Source organism: Manihot esculenta, chromosome 7 (assembly GCF_001659605.2).
Source record: "Manihot esculenta cultivar AM560-2 chromosome 7, M.esculenta_v8, whole genome shotgun sequence".
Classification (NCBI taxonomy): domain Eukaryota; kingdom Viridiplantae; phylum Streptophyta; class Magnoliopsida; order Malpighiales; family Euphorbiaceae; genus Manihot; species Manihot esculenta.
In genome coordinates, this window is record NC_035167.2 from 871,023 (window position 1) to 887,179 (window position 16,157).

At 31.2% G+C, this 16,157-nt stretch overlaps 2 protein-coding genes across 8 annotated transcripts; both read left to right on the top strand.

Moving 5' to 3' along the window:
- Positions 1 to 1,424: 1,424 nt before the first annotated feature.
- On the top strand, positions 1,425 to 7,078 carry LOC110619261 (peptidyl-prolyl cis-trans isomerase FKBP42). 7 transcript variants are annotated; one of them, XM_021762576.2, is made up of 8 exons: positions 1,425 to 1,578; positions 1,980 to 2,042; positions 2,846 to 3,028; positions 4,660 to 4,749; positions 5,218 to 5,402; positions 5,528 to 5,650; positions 5,757 to 5,909; positions 6,480 to 7,078. In XM_021762576.2, exons 2-8 carry the CDS (start codon positions 2,006 to 2,008, stop codon positions 6,825 to 6,827), a joined length of 1,119 nt encoding a protein of 372 aa, XP_021618268.1. In that variant the 5' UTR covers positions 1,425 to 1,578; positions 1,980 to 2,005; the 3' UTR covers positions 6,828 to 7,078. The 7 variants fall into 7 exon arrangements, with proteins under 7 accessions (XP_021618268.1, XP_043814490.1, XP_021618267.1 ...); XM_043958555.1 differs by having other exon boundaries at positions 1,480 to 1,578; positions 4,617 to 4,749; XM_021762575.2 differs by having other exon boundaries at positions 1,533 to 1,687.
- Positions 7,079 to 13,990: 6,912 nt separating this feature from the next.
- On the top strand, positions 13,991 to 15,651 carry LOC110618878 (F-box protein CPR1). The gene has a single exon (XM_021762152.2). It carries the CDS (start codon positions 14,187 to 14,189, stop codon positions 15,474 to 15,476), a length of 1,290 nt encoding a protein of 429 aa, XP_021617844.1. The 5' UTR covers positions 13,991 to 14,186; the 3' UTR covers positions 15,477 to 15,651.
- The last annotated feature ends 506 nt before the right edge of the window (positions 15,652 to 16,157 follow it).

The following is a 16,157-nucleotide window of genomic DNA, read 5'->3' on the forward strand; positions in this document are numbered from 1 at the left end:
AAATACTAGGGTAAATTATAGTTTAGTCCCTCTAATTTAATGAAATATTTATTTTAGTTTTTATATTTTTAAAAACCTACAATTTAATCTTTTATATTTAAAAAAACTGTAAAATAGTCCTTATCGTCAAATTTTCAGTTAACCTCCCGTTTATTTTAATGGAAATGACTAAACTATTTTTTAAATAAAAAAAATCAAATCAAACACTATTTTTCACTTCCAAATCAGCCCATCTCACTGCTTCTCCTTATCGATCCTCTTCTTTCTTTTCTTCTCATCCTTCTCCTTCTTTTTTCGATCCTCTTATTCCTTTTCTCCTCATCCTTCTTCTTCTTCATTTGTGTTTGATTTCATGTAATTGGAGAATGGTGAATCAAAGATTTCCCATTAGCAATTAAGGAAGGGTGAGGATTGGAATGAGGAGAAGAAGAAGGAGAGGATTGGAGAGGGGAGGTAGTGGGATGAGGAGAAGAAGAATGAGAGCAGCCGTAACTAAGAAGAAGAAGAAGGATGAAGAGAAGAAGAAGGAGAAGGATGAGGAGAAGAAGAAGGAGAGGATTGGGGAGAGGAGGTAGTGGGATGGAGTGAATAGTGTTTGGTTGAGTTTTTTTTTACTTAAAGGGTAGTCAATTAAGGAAGGGTGAGGATTGGAATGAGGAGAAGAAGAAGGAGAGGATTGGGGAGGGGAGGTAGTGGGATGAGGAGAAGAAGAAGAAGGAGAGCAGCTGCAACTAAGAAGAAGAAGAAGAAGGATGATGAAGAGAAGAAGAAGGAGAAGGATGAGTAGAAGAAGAAGGACGGGATTGGTGAGGGGAGATGGTGTGATGGAGTGAATAATGTTTGATTTGATTTTTTTTATTTAAAGTGTAGTTTAGTCATTTTCATTAAAATAAACAGGAGGTTAATTGAAAATTTGCCGATAGGAACTATTTTACAGTTTTTTTAAATGTGAAAAATTAAATTGTAGATTTTTAAAAATATAGGAATTAAAGTAAATATTTCATTAAACTAGAGAGATTAAACTATAATTTATCCTAAATATTATGTGTATTTTATAAATGTAAATATAAATTAATAAAAATTTGTTACATTAAAACTTTAACTAAATAATTAAAACTACGAATAAATTTAAAGTGAATAAATGTAATTGATGGAAAATATTTTTTAATTAAAAAATTTAAGTTATTTTAAAGAAATAACTTTCACAATTAAAAGAAAAAAGTTATTTTTTCACTAAATTTTATTAACATTAAAAAATTTAAGTTATTTTAAAGAAATAACTTTCACAATTAAAAGAAAAAAGTTATTTTATTAACATGTTTACATATAAATTTATTAATATATTTTATTTTTTAAATTAAAATTAAATAATAAAAAATAAATTTTTTGTTGAAAAATATATTTGATAATAAATATTTCTTGAATACAAAATTTTCAGTAATTAAATCCGTCTTCCTCCTCATTCTCTCTCTAGAATCTTCTTCGATCATTACAATACAAACGCATCCTTTTACTCTCTCCCTAAAGTCTTTGGCAACACTTGTCTCTCAAGCTCTCCAATCTCCAGATCCTATCTATGTAAGCAACTCACTTTCTGATTGTCTCCCGAGAAAATTTTTAATGAACGAAGTTTCATTCTTTCCTGTTTCAATGCATATTTTGATTGGTTGAGTTTTGAAGTAGTGAGGTATACTCTCTGAGTGGTGAAATACTGTTCTCTCTCTCTCTCTCTCTCTCTGTCTCTCTCTCTCTCTCTCTCCAGTTCCAGTGGTTTAATTTTTTTTTTTTTGGGTCTCTTCCTACTGGTATTGTTTTTTTTTTCTCTCGGAGATCAAACAGAAGGAATGCTAATGGATGTGCTCTGATGTTGACTTGTTGCTTCATTTCTACATCTGGCAATGCAGTTTTATTTAGTAATTAAGTACCGATTGATTGTCTCATGTAGTAATTGAAGTTTCATTTTTTGGATATTTTTGTAGAATTGAGATTGAAGCTTTTCTTAGCAATGGAGGTTGCACAACAGCAGCAAAGTGAACCCATCGGTAATTGATTTTGTTTTTCTTTTTTTAATTAACTTCTTAAGCAACTAAAAGCATATGTGTGCAAGTTAGTAAATTGAAGTTCTTTATAAGTTACCAGTATGAATAAGGATTCTCAGCTATTTTGTTATTCCGTTTAAATATTTAATGCGACATTGTTGCAAAATGCAAGCTCAATTTGATGAGCAAGTTGATTGGGGAACAAATTGGAATGTATTGGGAGCTGCACCTGTAATTTATCCGTATGCAGGAAGTTCGGTTCATGGTAATGATTTAAGGCATACTAAACTGAGTAGTAGAAGAGATGATTTACTTCATAAACCTGGTTATGCTAATTGTTCTTTTAGAAATATATTTAACATGCGCTTGGGCCTTGGAGATCTTTCAATTTGACTTGTTGAATTCTCTCGCAAATCTGTCCTTATGATCAATTTCAAGTCCATTTATTGTTGGATAATTTTTTTTTTCTTAATTTACATTCTTATGCACAAACGTTAAGCTGTTGCTCCACTGGTAAGATTCAAGGTACAGAATAGCTTTGGTGAGTTGAATTGTTTTCATTTCTTCTTTGAGCTGAATTGGATGACAAATTTTGTGCTAATTTCAAGTCTGTTATTTTTCTTAAAAGTAAGGCGAATGACATAATTTCCTCTAAATGGAAGTGAAATAAGACACGTAATCTTGAACTGTTCTATTGGTTTTGTTTCCCAATAATCATATTGTAGGGTAAAAGCAACATTTGCTTTTGTCCCTCTTTAGTTGAATCATGTGATACTCACTAGTTGTTCATATCCTGTAATTTGCAGGCCAAGAAGATGAAAATGAAATAGTTACTGAAAATGCTGCTTTTGTGCATTCTGATCCTCCTCAAGTGGGTGATGGTCCCCCAAAAGTTGATACCGAGGTGGAAATCCTACATGAGAAGGTCACAAAACAAATCATTAAGGAAGGACATGGTCAGAAGCCATCCAAATATTCAACATGCTTTTGTAAGTACCAGACAGCATCAAGATAGTGCCATTTACTTTTTTGCTGACAACTTGTGCATATAACTCTTGACAAACAAGGAATTTTTTACCCCCAGGTCATGGGTGGTAAAGGCATATGTTCATCCACTATATTGCTAGATTTGATATATAAAGTTTTTTACTCTGTTTTAAGGTAGGTCTTTTCATGTATAGATGATGGTTTCAAGACATGTTATCAAGTTGTTTTTTTTTTTTTTGAATTTTAACCCGGTTCCCTTTGTAAATTTCCTTTGTCTAAGGTTTTGCAGTTTGCAGAAGATTTCTATCTTATTTCCTGCAGTATTAGGAAGCTATTTGTATTGCTTATTGGATATCTTTTATAATGTGGAAATTTTATAGACATTCCATTGAGAGGGTTATTCTTTAGTGAAATAGCCATTTCATTTTAAGATGATGTTGGATGGGCATGCAAGTTCTCATTATCGGTTGTTTCTGGATGTAGGGTGCTCCTTTTTTGCTTACGTTTGCACATATTTTGGAGTGTTTTGCTTTCATGCCCTTATTTGTGTCAACAATAGGATATTAGTACTACAAGATGAAGAGTCATGGTTATTTAAACAATTATGAGTTTATTTGGTTTGACTGCTTAAAATCTACTTTTTAATTTATAAGCCAATTTAACAATAAGTAGTTTAGTGTTTGGTTAATAAGTGCTAAAAGTAACTTATTTTGTTGAAATAACCAGAAAGGGTTTGTAGTATTTTTAACTGTTGAAAGTTTGAAAAACAATGGTAGTATTGGTCTTTCTAAAAGTTATTAGTATAATATAGTGTTTTACTTGGTCAAAGAGTAGTTTAAGTAAATAGATAATCAAAAGCAAGGATACCTTATGACTTCTGGCTTATTTTAAATAACTTTGTGTAACTTGTAAGCCAGATCAAACACTGTTTTACTTATGATATTGTTATGTGATCTCCAGATCTGCGAAAGAGAGGAGAAGGAAGATAGACAGAAGGGAGGGAAATAGAGGGAAAAGAACTAGGAGGAAGGGATCAAGAAAAAAAAGAGGGAAAGATGGAGAAAGAGAGAAAGAGATAAGATTTGTATTTGACTGAATTGATGTGTCAATTACAATCCACTTGGGCTATTTATACATCACCAATCTCATCTCTTTTTATGTAGCTAACTAACTAATAGACTCGCTAGTCACTACCCACTCTACCATTAGTCATAACGGATTTTCTTCTTATAAGTAGGTTCGATTGACTTATAAGCCAAAACGAGATGCATTCTGTATATGTCTATGGTGTCACATTGTGATTCTAATCAGTTGGCGATAATATGAATAGAGTAACTAGTCGTTCTGCTTTTTGTGGTTGACTTCTTCTCTTTCTTATCTATTGAATTCAGAACATGTTAATCTTGCTGTTGTTTTTCTTAGGCTTGCACGTTTTGTTTATGTGAAGTTCATTATGCTGTCTATGGGGTACTGACCGTCCCACCTATGTGCTATTGTTATGCATGTCTCTTTGTCTTCTACATACATGCACATTTTGTTTCTTGGAAGGGTCTTTTTCTTTTTTATTTTTAAATAATGTGGATTCTTCAGTGTATCTGGAACCTAAAACTCTGTAACTGCGTGAGCACAATAGTGCACTACAGAGCATGGACTGAAAGCACCCAGCACAAGTTTGACGATACATGGCATGAACAGCGACCAGTTGAAATGATCATAGGAAAAGGTATACATATTGCATCCTTTTTTTTCTTTCAATATAGTTGTATTTCTTCTTTCTTCAGAAAGGTGGCAGGAAAATTTAGATATATTTTCTTTTTCTTTCCATTAAATTTGTGCTGTAATACCTTCCATGATTTTCTTGCACTCTATAACATCAAAATAATTAGCTGTTACCTAAATTCTTAGTGATCAATGCGGATGAATGGGTGCCAAACTCACAAAATAGACCATCCACTTATATATTTGTGTGGATTTGATTGTTTGTAATTGACTCAAACTTGGAAGGGTTTAACAATGCCTGGTAAATTATCCTACAGGAATCTAATTGAAGAATGTGATATAGTTTTACATTGTTATTGATACATTTATATTATATTTCATATCCTTGTTAAGTTTATAATCACATTGGTTTGTTGCTACTGTTATACTGTTGAGTGTATAACTAAACGTTTGTGGATTATGAATATGACAGAGAAGAAAGAAATGATGGGTTTAGCTATTGGTGTTTCCAATATGAAGACTGGTGAACGTGCTCTTCTGCATGTCGGCTGGGAATTAGGTTATGGGAAAGAAGGAAGTTTTTCTTTCCCAAATGTTCCACCCATGGCTGATATAATATATGAAGTTGAGCTTATTGGTTTTGATGAAACCAAAGAAGTAAGTTACAACCTAAATGATTCCTTTTGATAACAGTTCTAGATCTTCAGTATTTTGAGTTCAAATCATATTGGCTTTGTTTTGTTCTTGCCAATTGAATGATCTAAGGATGTGATGTTGTTAAGGGAAAAACTCGTGGTGACATGACTGTAGAAGAGAGGATTGGAGCAGCAGATCGTAGAAAAATGGATGGAAATGCTTTATTTAAAGAGGAAAAACTTGAGGAAGCCATGCAACAATATGAAATGGTTGAACCTTATGCCATTGAGTAATAAGTTTGCTTTGGAGTAGTTTTTATGATCTTATTATTTCTGTAGTGTTCTTGATAAATTCTAGTGGTTGTCTTCATATTAGGCCGTTGCATATTTGGGTGACGACTTTATGTTCCAACTGTTTGGCAAATTTCGAGACATGGCATTGGCAGTCAAGAACCCTTGCCACCTTAACATGGCAGCATGTCTGATAAAGCTTAAGCGCTATGAAGAAGCCATTGGGCAATGCAGTATTGTGAGTATAGTGAATCAATTTGTCTTTTCTGTTCACGTATTCAAAGGATTTGCCAATTTTGGAATTCTTTGTGATAACGGTATAAGCTAGAGAAATACCTTCAAAAGCTTACTATCATTCCATTAAATAAAACCATCAACATTAATTCCAGTCATTCTGATACGTTTTGATTAGGAGTAAGAATGGTTCCGTTAACTTACTCCAAAATTCAAACTGAAACCGGTTTCCAATCTGCCTGCTGTGTTTGTGGTCAGTTTTCATTCCCTTTTCATATTCAAACTTTTTTCATATAGTCAACTAACTAATTAAAAATAATTTATTGTTATCTTACATGTATCAAAACTAATAAGAATGTAAAATAATAATTTATCATTCATCAGAACTTGCAACTTATGATACCTCGGACCTACTTCAAAGACAGTTGCTGCTTCTTAAGATTGGAAGTATGAAATGATTTAACATTTAAACAGGGTTTCATTGTGCTGATCGTTTATGTGATTTTCTGCTTTGATGTTAAGTCAGAGATTTGAAGCTGTCAACTAAATATTTAATCCATTAATGGGTTCTCAGGTATTAGGAGAGGATGAAAACAATGTCAAAGCATTGTTCAGAAGAGGAAAGGCTAGAGCAGAACTGGGGCAAACAGATGCCGCCCGTGAAGATTTTCTAAAGGCTCGTAAATATGCACCTGAAGACAAGGCAATTGCAAGAGAGCTGCGTTTGATTGCTCAACATGAGAAGGCTGTATATCAAAAACAAAAGGAGATATACAAGGGAATTTTCGGACCACCACCAGAGCCAAAACCTAAGGCAAAGAATTTTGTGATACGCATTTGGCAATGTCTGATTGTCATTTGGCAATGGCTGCGGTCGATCTTCTACCGCCTATTTAAGCGCGAAAGTCACAAATCTGACTAGTTAAAAGAGTTCAAATTGACAGAAGAATGATAACGAAGCAAAATGTACTAAAGAGGAATTGATTTTCTTAAATGCCAAAGGTGTTCATAAACTTATTTTCCATGCTACTTTGAATTTATTCACTTCTGTGCCTGGATGTGTATGAACTTTCAAGTTTGTGAAAAAGATGGTTCTTTATTATTAGATTTGAAGATAAACCGATCAGTTTGTGAATCAAATTCATAAAAGAGCTCTCTTTATTTTTCTTTGCATATGGGTCTTATTTACTTGCTTTGATACAAATTGTACAGATATCTTGCTTCTTTCAGGTGCTTTTCCCAAGCTAATTGTGTTGGAACTTTCCTGGAAATGAACTATCTGAAGTTCAGTCCAAGAAAATTCAAAAAAGAAGACAAATCCATTCATTAAACACCACAACCCAGACGCAGAAGCTGTTCTGGTCCCAGCTATCTACCATGATTGCGTAAGCATGGAGGTCCAAGCACAGTACGCACAGACAATTTGTTGAGAGATATATACATAAACAGCAAATGCCAAGCTCATCAACACTACATCTTTCCAGTCACCCTTTTGTTTTGGACTCATGGTATCCTTCAACCTTCCACCAAATTTCTCTGCACTGCCAAAGATCTGCCTCAAAATCAGTTGCTTTTCTTGCTTCATTTCTTTCTTTTCTTTTGGGCTTGAAATGTCTACCGATTCTCCTCTTTGACAAGAAATAACAACGAGGATACTTGAGCAGTTTCTGGGTTTTAGTCCTTGAATTGAACTTTTGTTCTTGTGGAGATAAGAATGGCCTAATGAGAGAGTTGCCATGGAAGGAAAGAAAAGGTTTTTTTTTAAACAAAAGTTGAAGGTGAAATAGAGAAGAAAAGTATTTGAATTGATGAATTATGTTGGAGATGTTTAATGTTTGACCATTGTAGAAGATAAAGCAATTATTGTCAGTGGAATACAAGAAAAATATCTTGCTGGGAAAATCAAATGTTAACCTTTGATTTTTCAGTGGAAATGGATAAGATATTACTAAAAATCAGAACAATTTGATTTCGGGTCATTTTGGATTTGGTCTAACCAAAGGCCCAAACCCATTAGAAAAAAAAAAAAAAACAAAAGAAAGGCTCTTCTTTGACATTTGGGAAAGAAAAACAAGAAACATGGAGTGTTTTTTTTTTTTCTTTTCCTTTTTTTTTCCCTACTTTTTGTTAATTCTCTAGCTATCAAGATGACAAGATCTTTATGTTCATGATTTTGAGATGAGAGGAGATGATTTTGAGATGTTAAAGATATTTTAATAGGTTAACATAATTAAAATTTTTATTATTTAATCTCTATAAATTTATTAATTTCTATAAATATTAATAAAAAATTTTACAGAAAAGTGGTAAATTTTTTATTTCATTAATTAGTCGTTCAAATCTTTTATTAATATTCAATAGTTTGTAATTTATATTTAGAAGTAAAATTAAAGTAATAAAAGTACTTGATTGTCATAGAAATTTTTTTTAACTAAATTAATTGTTCAAAATTTTTGTATTTACAAATTGAAATTCGATAGATATTTTGTTTTAAAATTAAATACAAGTTAATGTAACAATTTTTTATCATCCAATTCAAACTTAAAAGTTTTACTTTTATTTTCGCTTTATTTTAAATATATTTATTTATTCAGTTTTTATATGATATATTATGTTATTGTTTTATTAATATTTAATTTATAATGTCAATTTAATTTTATGATTCTTTTTTTTTATGCTATTATGCCGAATTATTTATTTATTTTAAATTTATATTTTTCTCAACTTTCAAATCTTTGAATTTATGTTACTTTGTTGAAATATAATATCTATAAAATAATAAAAATTTATTAATATTATTTACAGCATATTTTGTCGATATAAATATATAAAATAAGAGAGAATACTGGGTGAGTTGGCTTAATAACCTCTCCGATACTTATTTAAGTCAATATGTATAATAAGTAAATTATAAAATTAACCGTTAGAGAGAAGAGAGTTACCTAATTATGGATGATTATAGAGATTGTGAGCTCTTATAAAGTTTGGTATGATACGAAATCTTAGATAAAATAGAATACGGAGTCCATATAATATGAAATTTTATCAAATAAGTATAATATTCTAATATGGATGATATCCTATTGTGATTAGATTCTACCACCTTATTTGAAATTATAAGATATTTGAATAATTGATATAATTTAGATTATCGAAATTCAGATTTAATATATTTTAATATTAATCTACATTAGTCCTCTACAGTAGTCGAATCTTTAGATTCGATACCGTATTATTCCCTTTAACGAACTAAAATATAAGTATTTCAATAAATGGATTTGTATGGTTAAATAAATGTTACTTAGAGATTTGATATTACATTGGTATTATGAGAAGTTGCATGGACATCAAATACTGATGAGGGTGTACAAATCGCCTAAAGGGGCAATTAATTTACTAAAAAGGTGCTAGTAGGCAATTGGTTGTCTGAAAGAGCACTTTTATGTCGCTTAGAGATGCTCTTACATCACTTAAGTAATTGATTGTCTAAAAGGTACTTTTATGTTATTTAGGTACACTCTTACGTCGTCTAAGCCAGCAATTGACGTTTTTATATCACCTAAGTGGGTAATTAGTTATTTGAAAGGACACTCTTATGTCATTTAGGAGCGCTCTTACATCGCCTATGTGACCAATAGATTGCTTGAAAAGGCGCGTACCTAAGTAGACAATGGATTGCCTGAAAGGACGCTTTTACTTCGCCTAAGTGCTGAAAGGGCATCGCCTGAAGGCACTCTTACGTTGCCTAGAGAGACTTTTACATCGCCTGAGAGCGCTCTTACATCGCTTAAAAGTCGTTTAGGAGCACTCTTATGTCGTTTAAGTGGAGCAATTGATTACCCGAAAGAGTACTCTTATATCAACTTGATACACGACTTTTACATTACACCTGATAACACTCTTAAACCACTTGTTGCTTGAATTTGAAAAAACCTGATAACACTCTTAAACCACTTAAGAAAGTAATAGGTTGCTTGAATTTGGATAAAGGTTTTTTAATATGTGGATAACATAACATGTTAAAATTTATCTGTAAAATTAATTTTTATACAAAATATAAAAGCATAAAATTTGAATTAGTATTTCTTCATGTGATTTTAAAATTAATCGGAGTTTAAATCGAAAAATAAATGCAAAAGTAAAAAAATTATTACTTAACATTTATTATTAAATATGTGTAAACTTTACCTTACAAAATAATTTGTAATAGTTTTCTTTATTGTCATAAAATAATTTGTAATAGTTTTTTTATACAATAAAGAGCTCTAAACTATAGATTTTATAAAATAAATTTAATAAAGGACTTATAAAATAAATTTAATAAATAACTTATAAAATAAATTTAATAAAGGAAGCGGATGATGAAGAAAGTAGAGTAAGAATGTGTAATGGATTGATTCGATTTTAAACTGAAATTGAAAATTTGAAAAATTGAAAAACTGAATTCATTAAAAATATTAATCGAAACTGAACCGAATTGAGAGAAAAATTAAATCAAATCCAATTCCATTAATAAATCTTCATTCAACAGTGGCGCTTTTCTTTTCTTGTTCTCATTAGTTTTCTTTCAAACTAGGGTACCCAGTCAGTTTGGGTAATCAAACAAATATACAGAAAATTAATCAAATACTTGAATATAAAATAAAAATCATCAAAACCCTCAAATTAATTCATCAAACCCAAAATTCAAAATAGCGAGAAGGTGATTCAACAAAAATACAAATAATTTTAGAAATTGATACCCAGAAATTGAAAAAAAAAAACAAATATAGATCTAGAAATTAAACATGCAAAGTGGGTGGGTGATTCAACAGACCAATAGATTCATAATCAAATAACCAAATATCTAAAATCATAGAACCAACAAATATTTGCATCAAAGAGAGTAGGCGATTTAACAAAATATTGATGCTTCTTGTGCGATGACTACCAGAGTAAGGCACGCGAACAATCGTAGAAGGCAATAATCGCTCACCAATCGGATATAGCAATCGCATGCACAGGTGAAGGCAGTTGCAAAAACCGGTCAGTGAAGGAGTATCTATGCACCGGAGAAGGAGGTCTCACTTACCCTCGATGCAAAAAAAGAAATTTGTGAGGAAGAGAAAGGAGAAGAAGATGCAAAGAAAGATTAAAGGTGCTTGTATTTCTGTGCTTGTGGAAGAAGAAGAAGAAGTAGAGGAAGGAGAGGATCATAGCATCGTTTGTAGAAAAGTGAGGGGGGGGGGGGGGGGGGAGGTGGGTCTGGGGAGATCGATGAAGGTTAAGAAAGTGTGTGAATTAAGATTTTATACCCAAATACTAGGAAAAAAAACTGTGCAGTTTAGTTCTAGGTTTGATTCGATTTTTTTTCGGTTATGTGAAAATTGTATAGGATTGCTTAATTGAAATTTTTGAAAATTTATTTTAGAAAATTTAACTCATCAAACTGAATTGATCAATTCAATTTTTTAGTTTAAATTAAAAACTGCACATCCCTATTTGAATAATAACTAAAAGTAATTAAATATTTATGTAAAGTATATAGCGACGAAATTTAAAAATATTGTTATAAAATTTGTCACTGCAGTAGCAACCTGCAAATGTAGTCGTAAAAAGTTTTACGAACCGAGTATCAAACATGGAATTACGATCATCGCAACCATGCTGAGTACGCTGGTAAGCCTTTTGTGATGAGAATAAAATTCTTTAGCGACGGTAATTATTTTGTCGCAGACACTCAAATTTCTAATAAAATATAAGTAAAATATATATTTTATTTTAACAGATTTTGTCACAGAATAAATTGCTTTAGAGACAAAAATATTTCCACCACAAAAGTTTAAATTTCTAAAATAGTGTGAGGGATATATAAGTCAGGGAGAGCACTTCTTAGTTCAAACTAAAATATCGAATTGATCGATTTTAATTGAGTAATTCAATTATTTAAAATATTTAATTTAATTAAAATATTTTAATTTTTAATTTAATTAAATTTAAACATATTAAATAATTGACTAATTAAAGTAACTGATTTTCACTACATACTAGCCCAAGTTACTCAACCCAACTCCGCAGCCTAGCCCCTTCCCCCTTTGACCCTTCAGCCCTTCTCTTTCTTTCCCCATCCCCGGTTCAGTCTTTCCTCTTCTGCCTAAAACTTAAAATCTCTAATCCCCTTCCAAATTCCTAATCACTCAAATTTTTATTTGATCATAATTTTTTTTAAATAATAAAAAAGTGTGAAATATATAATTTTTATATCATTTTTCATTAACGGTATTAATAATATTATTCACATTATATCTTTTAAAATATATCCAATACTTTAATAAATAAATTATAAAATTGATTGTTAGACGAAGATCATAAGCAATGTATAGAGTGTGTAAAATAGAATTTAAATAATATAAAATTTTAAATAAAATAAAATATAAAATTTTAAATAAAATAAAATATGAAATCTTATCAAATAAAAATAATATTATGTTATAGTTAGAATTTTAATGATATTCGATGTAATAGAATATTTAAATAGTTAACGTTATTTAAAGCATGAAAAGTTGAATTTAATATATTTTAATATTAATTTATATTATAAAATATATAATTATTAAAATTATAAATTCATAACACTTGCTTTAAAAAAATTCTAATACTTATAATTATTATATATTTTTTATTATAATTTTTTAATTAATATAAATTTTATTGTTTGATATTCTATATTATTTTTATTTATTTTATATTTATATGCTTTATTATATGTGTGTACGATCCCTTCAGATAAAGGTTTCGTCCCTAAAAATAATCATTAAAAAATATGAAATAAGCGTAAAAAATAAAAAATAATTGTTTATCGATAAATCGCTGCAGGAATATCGCATTTCCTTAAAAACCAACTTTCCATATATGTAGAAAATTATCATTTTTATTTATAGAATCTCAACTCATACTATAATTAAAAAGAAAAAAATATATTTTATAGAAATAATTATTATTGTATTTAACTAATTAAAATATTTTTATATTTTTTTAATTACATTAAAAATTCTATTTATTTTACTTCCGTCAATATAAAAGGACCAGTTAAAATTTAAGTTTTTTTACCGTTAGTCTATATTGAATAGTCTAAATTACCCTTATTATTGCATGTGGCTTTTGACTTTTTGAGCTATCAGCTTTGTTCCTACGTAAATAGCACACAGCTCAGCACTAAGAGTGGATGGCTTTCCAAAAGCTACGAAGCCACCTTGCCTCTCGCCATTGGAATTTCGTAGGCACCATCGACATTAATCTTGAGGCACTGAAAGTCTGGTCTCATCCATGTACCTTCCACGCCTTTGCGGTGGAGGAGCCAACTTGACCGGAAAGCTTAGAGTTAACTTCATGAAACTGTCTTGCTTGGTTAACAGCTAGCATCAGTAATGTCTCAGTGGCAGTAGCCTTGGGATCAAAATCAGACTGGCCATCTAAACTAGCATCACGATTGGTAACATCATTTTTCTACGGATCGTATGGAGTATGAGCATGAACAAGAGCAAAGGTAAAAGAGAACAATAGAGCAATGACGGCGATGATGAGGGAGAGGCTAGGGCGAGCTTCCAAGCCATATTGAAATGAAAGGTTTCTGTCATTGAGATGGAAGCATGTGATTTAAGAATTGTATATATAAGAGTTGATGTGATTAATAAAGACAGGGAGTTCTATTTTCGCGACAGTGTGGGATTATAGCTCCAAACAGAGGAAATCTCTCTTCTTTCCCTGTTGTTATTAATTATATGTAATATCCAAATTGGATGATTATGATAATATATAAATAAATTATTATCTATTTTTTCACTATAATAATATATAAATAAATTATTATAATTCTATTTAATTTTATTTTATTTTTAATTTTTTTTAATATTAAATAAATTTTAATATTTTTAAAATGAATATAATTAAAAATTTAATAAAAATATTATTTTTTAATATGTGTAAATAAATAAAGTGAACAAAAACTATAAATAAAAAAGAAAATATTCTTATTTTTATTATTTTAGGTTATTATATGTCATTGCGTCACTATATTATAAAAATAAAAAAACTGAAATATTAACTTTTGGACTCAACAAATTCAGTTATATATAGAAAAAAAGGGAGGAGATCTTTGTACACTACTCAGCAAGAACCTAGAATTTCTCCTTAGAGAAGTTACTCAATTCTCTTACACCAAACAGAAATCTTAGAGAAATCAAAGAGAAAGGCATTTCTCTTTGTTTTCCCTCTCACAATTCAAAACTCGCTTTCTAGGAAGATGTCGGATTACTTACCTACAGAGGTTCTACTGGAGATTCTGGTGAGGCTGCCTGCAAAATCACTTGTTCGATTCAGCTGTGTTTCAAAATCATGGTATTTTCTTATCTTTAGCCCAGATTTCAATTTTATGTATACCCAATTCACTTCCACCATCAACAAGGACAAGCCTGCTCAGATAATGATCAGGAACTATTCTAGGACTTATGGGAAAGAGATGTTTACTATGCATAATGACGATATGTCGTTTGGTGATTATCAAATACTTGATTGTCCATTCAAGAGTACTTATGGTTATCTTCTTGATGTAATTGGTAGCTGTAATGGGTTAGTTTGTTTGACTGATAGAAATGTTCCTATGAATAGGGGTTGGTATGCCACAGAAAGCCCAATTCCAACACCAAAACCCATTTTTCTATGGAACCCTTCACTTGGAATATCCATGAATCTTCCTTTGATTGGTGATGCATTTAATCGTGTAGTTCTTGGGTTGGGTTTTGATTCCATAAATTTTGATTATAAGGTTGTGAGAATAGAGTTTTGTTATGGGGCTGTATGTGAGATTGATATTTTCAGGTTAAGTGAGGATTCTTGGAGGAGGTTTGGAGGTAAAAGAAAAGTAGGCTTCCCTTCTTACTATGACATGAGATCACCTCAGGCTTTTGTGAATGGAAATATCAATTGGATTGGATGTTATATAGAGGAGGACGAAGAAGAGATTACTTGTAAAACATTGATTGTAGCAACGTTTGATGTGGGCAAAGAAGTATTTGGAGACCTAGAAGTGCCAAAGGAGTTAGAAACTGGTGGTGATGATGAGTTTCAGCTGTCACTTGTGGTACTCCATAAATCTCTTTCTTTGATACGATATGAAGATGGAGAATACCCGTGCTTTAATCGATGTTGCATATGGATGATGCACGAATATGGCGTGGCAGAATCTTGGACCAAAATGTATACCATTTCTCCATACAATGGTTTCTCAAGGACATTGAACATAAGGACAAATGGAGAGCTTCTGCTTGTGACGAGTAACGGAGGGCTGGTTTCATTTGACCCTGAAAGCAGAAGCATTAGACAGCTAAAAGTTTATGGAGAACAATTCTCTTTTGTTGTGGGTACTTACATGGAGAGTCTTGTGCTATCAGAAGGCTTCAGTAGGATCTTGTTGCAAGCAGCTTTTTCGAAGGCAACTCCTCATGACAAGGCAAGAGGGAACTACAGTGTTATAAAGCCCAGCAGGCTAAAGAGAAACCGGATCTGGAAGAATAGCAACAACCAGCGGGATTAATATATTGTACTTTGTCTTTACACCTTTTCTTTAGTAGAGCATTGTCTGAGAACTGGTTTTAATACCAAACTCAATTATCTTGTTTGTGTACTGGTTACTATCTATTATCAGCAATGCAATTGGCTATGTAGAACTAATTTGTCTTTTCAGTGAAAATTTTATTTTCATTGCATCCTTTGATGTCTTGTTATGCCATTAACCTTAAAATCTCTAGTATCTGAGTGCATAATAGTTTTTATTAAGTTGACAAGTACTGGCTTGTGTAGGCAATGGATGCAAAATGGGAACGAAAAACAATCCTGCAGCTATTATTAGTGCAATGAATATTTAGATTTTCAGAATCCTTTTCAGGCAATAATTAGTTTATCTTTCAACTTAAGAGTGATTGTGAACTTTCGAATGCCTAAAAGAGAGTTGACTATATGTGAGAGAACTTCGAGTTGTGCTGCTCTAAGGTGAGTAGTACTTAGCAATGTGGTTTTTCAATCTTGCTAATCAAGAAGCACACAGTGTTCAAGTGTTGATTTCAAACCTATCTCCTGGTTTACATTCTATCTTCTTATTTCAGCTGAAATGGATGTGAAAGAACATTTCAGCTGAAACTTGTTATTTTCATCACCTTTTTCATTATTTTTTTCTTGCACAATGACTTGCCGGTATAGTTTGAGCAAAATTGCTTTA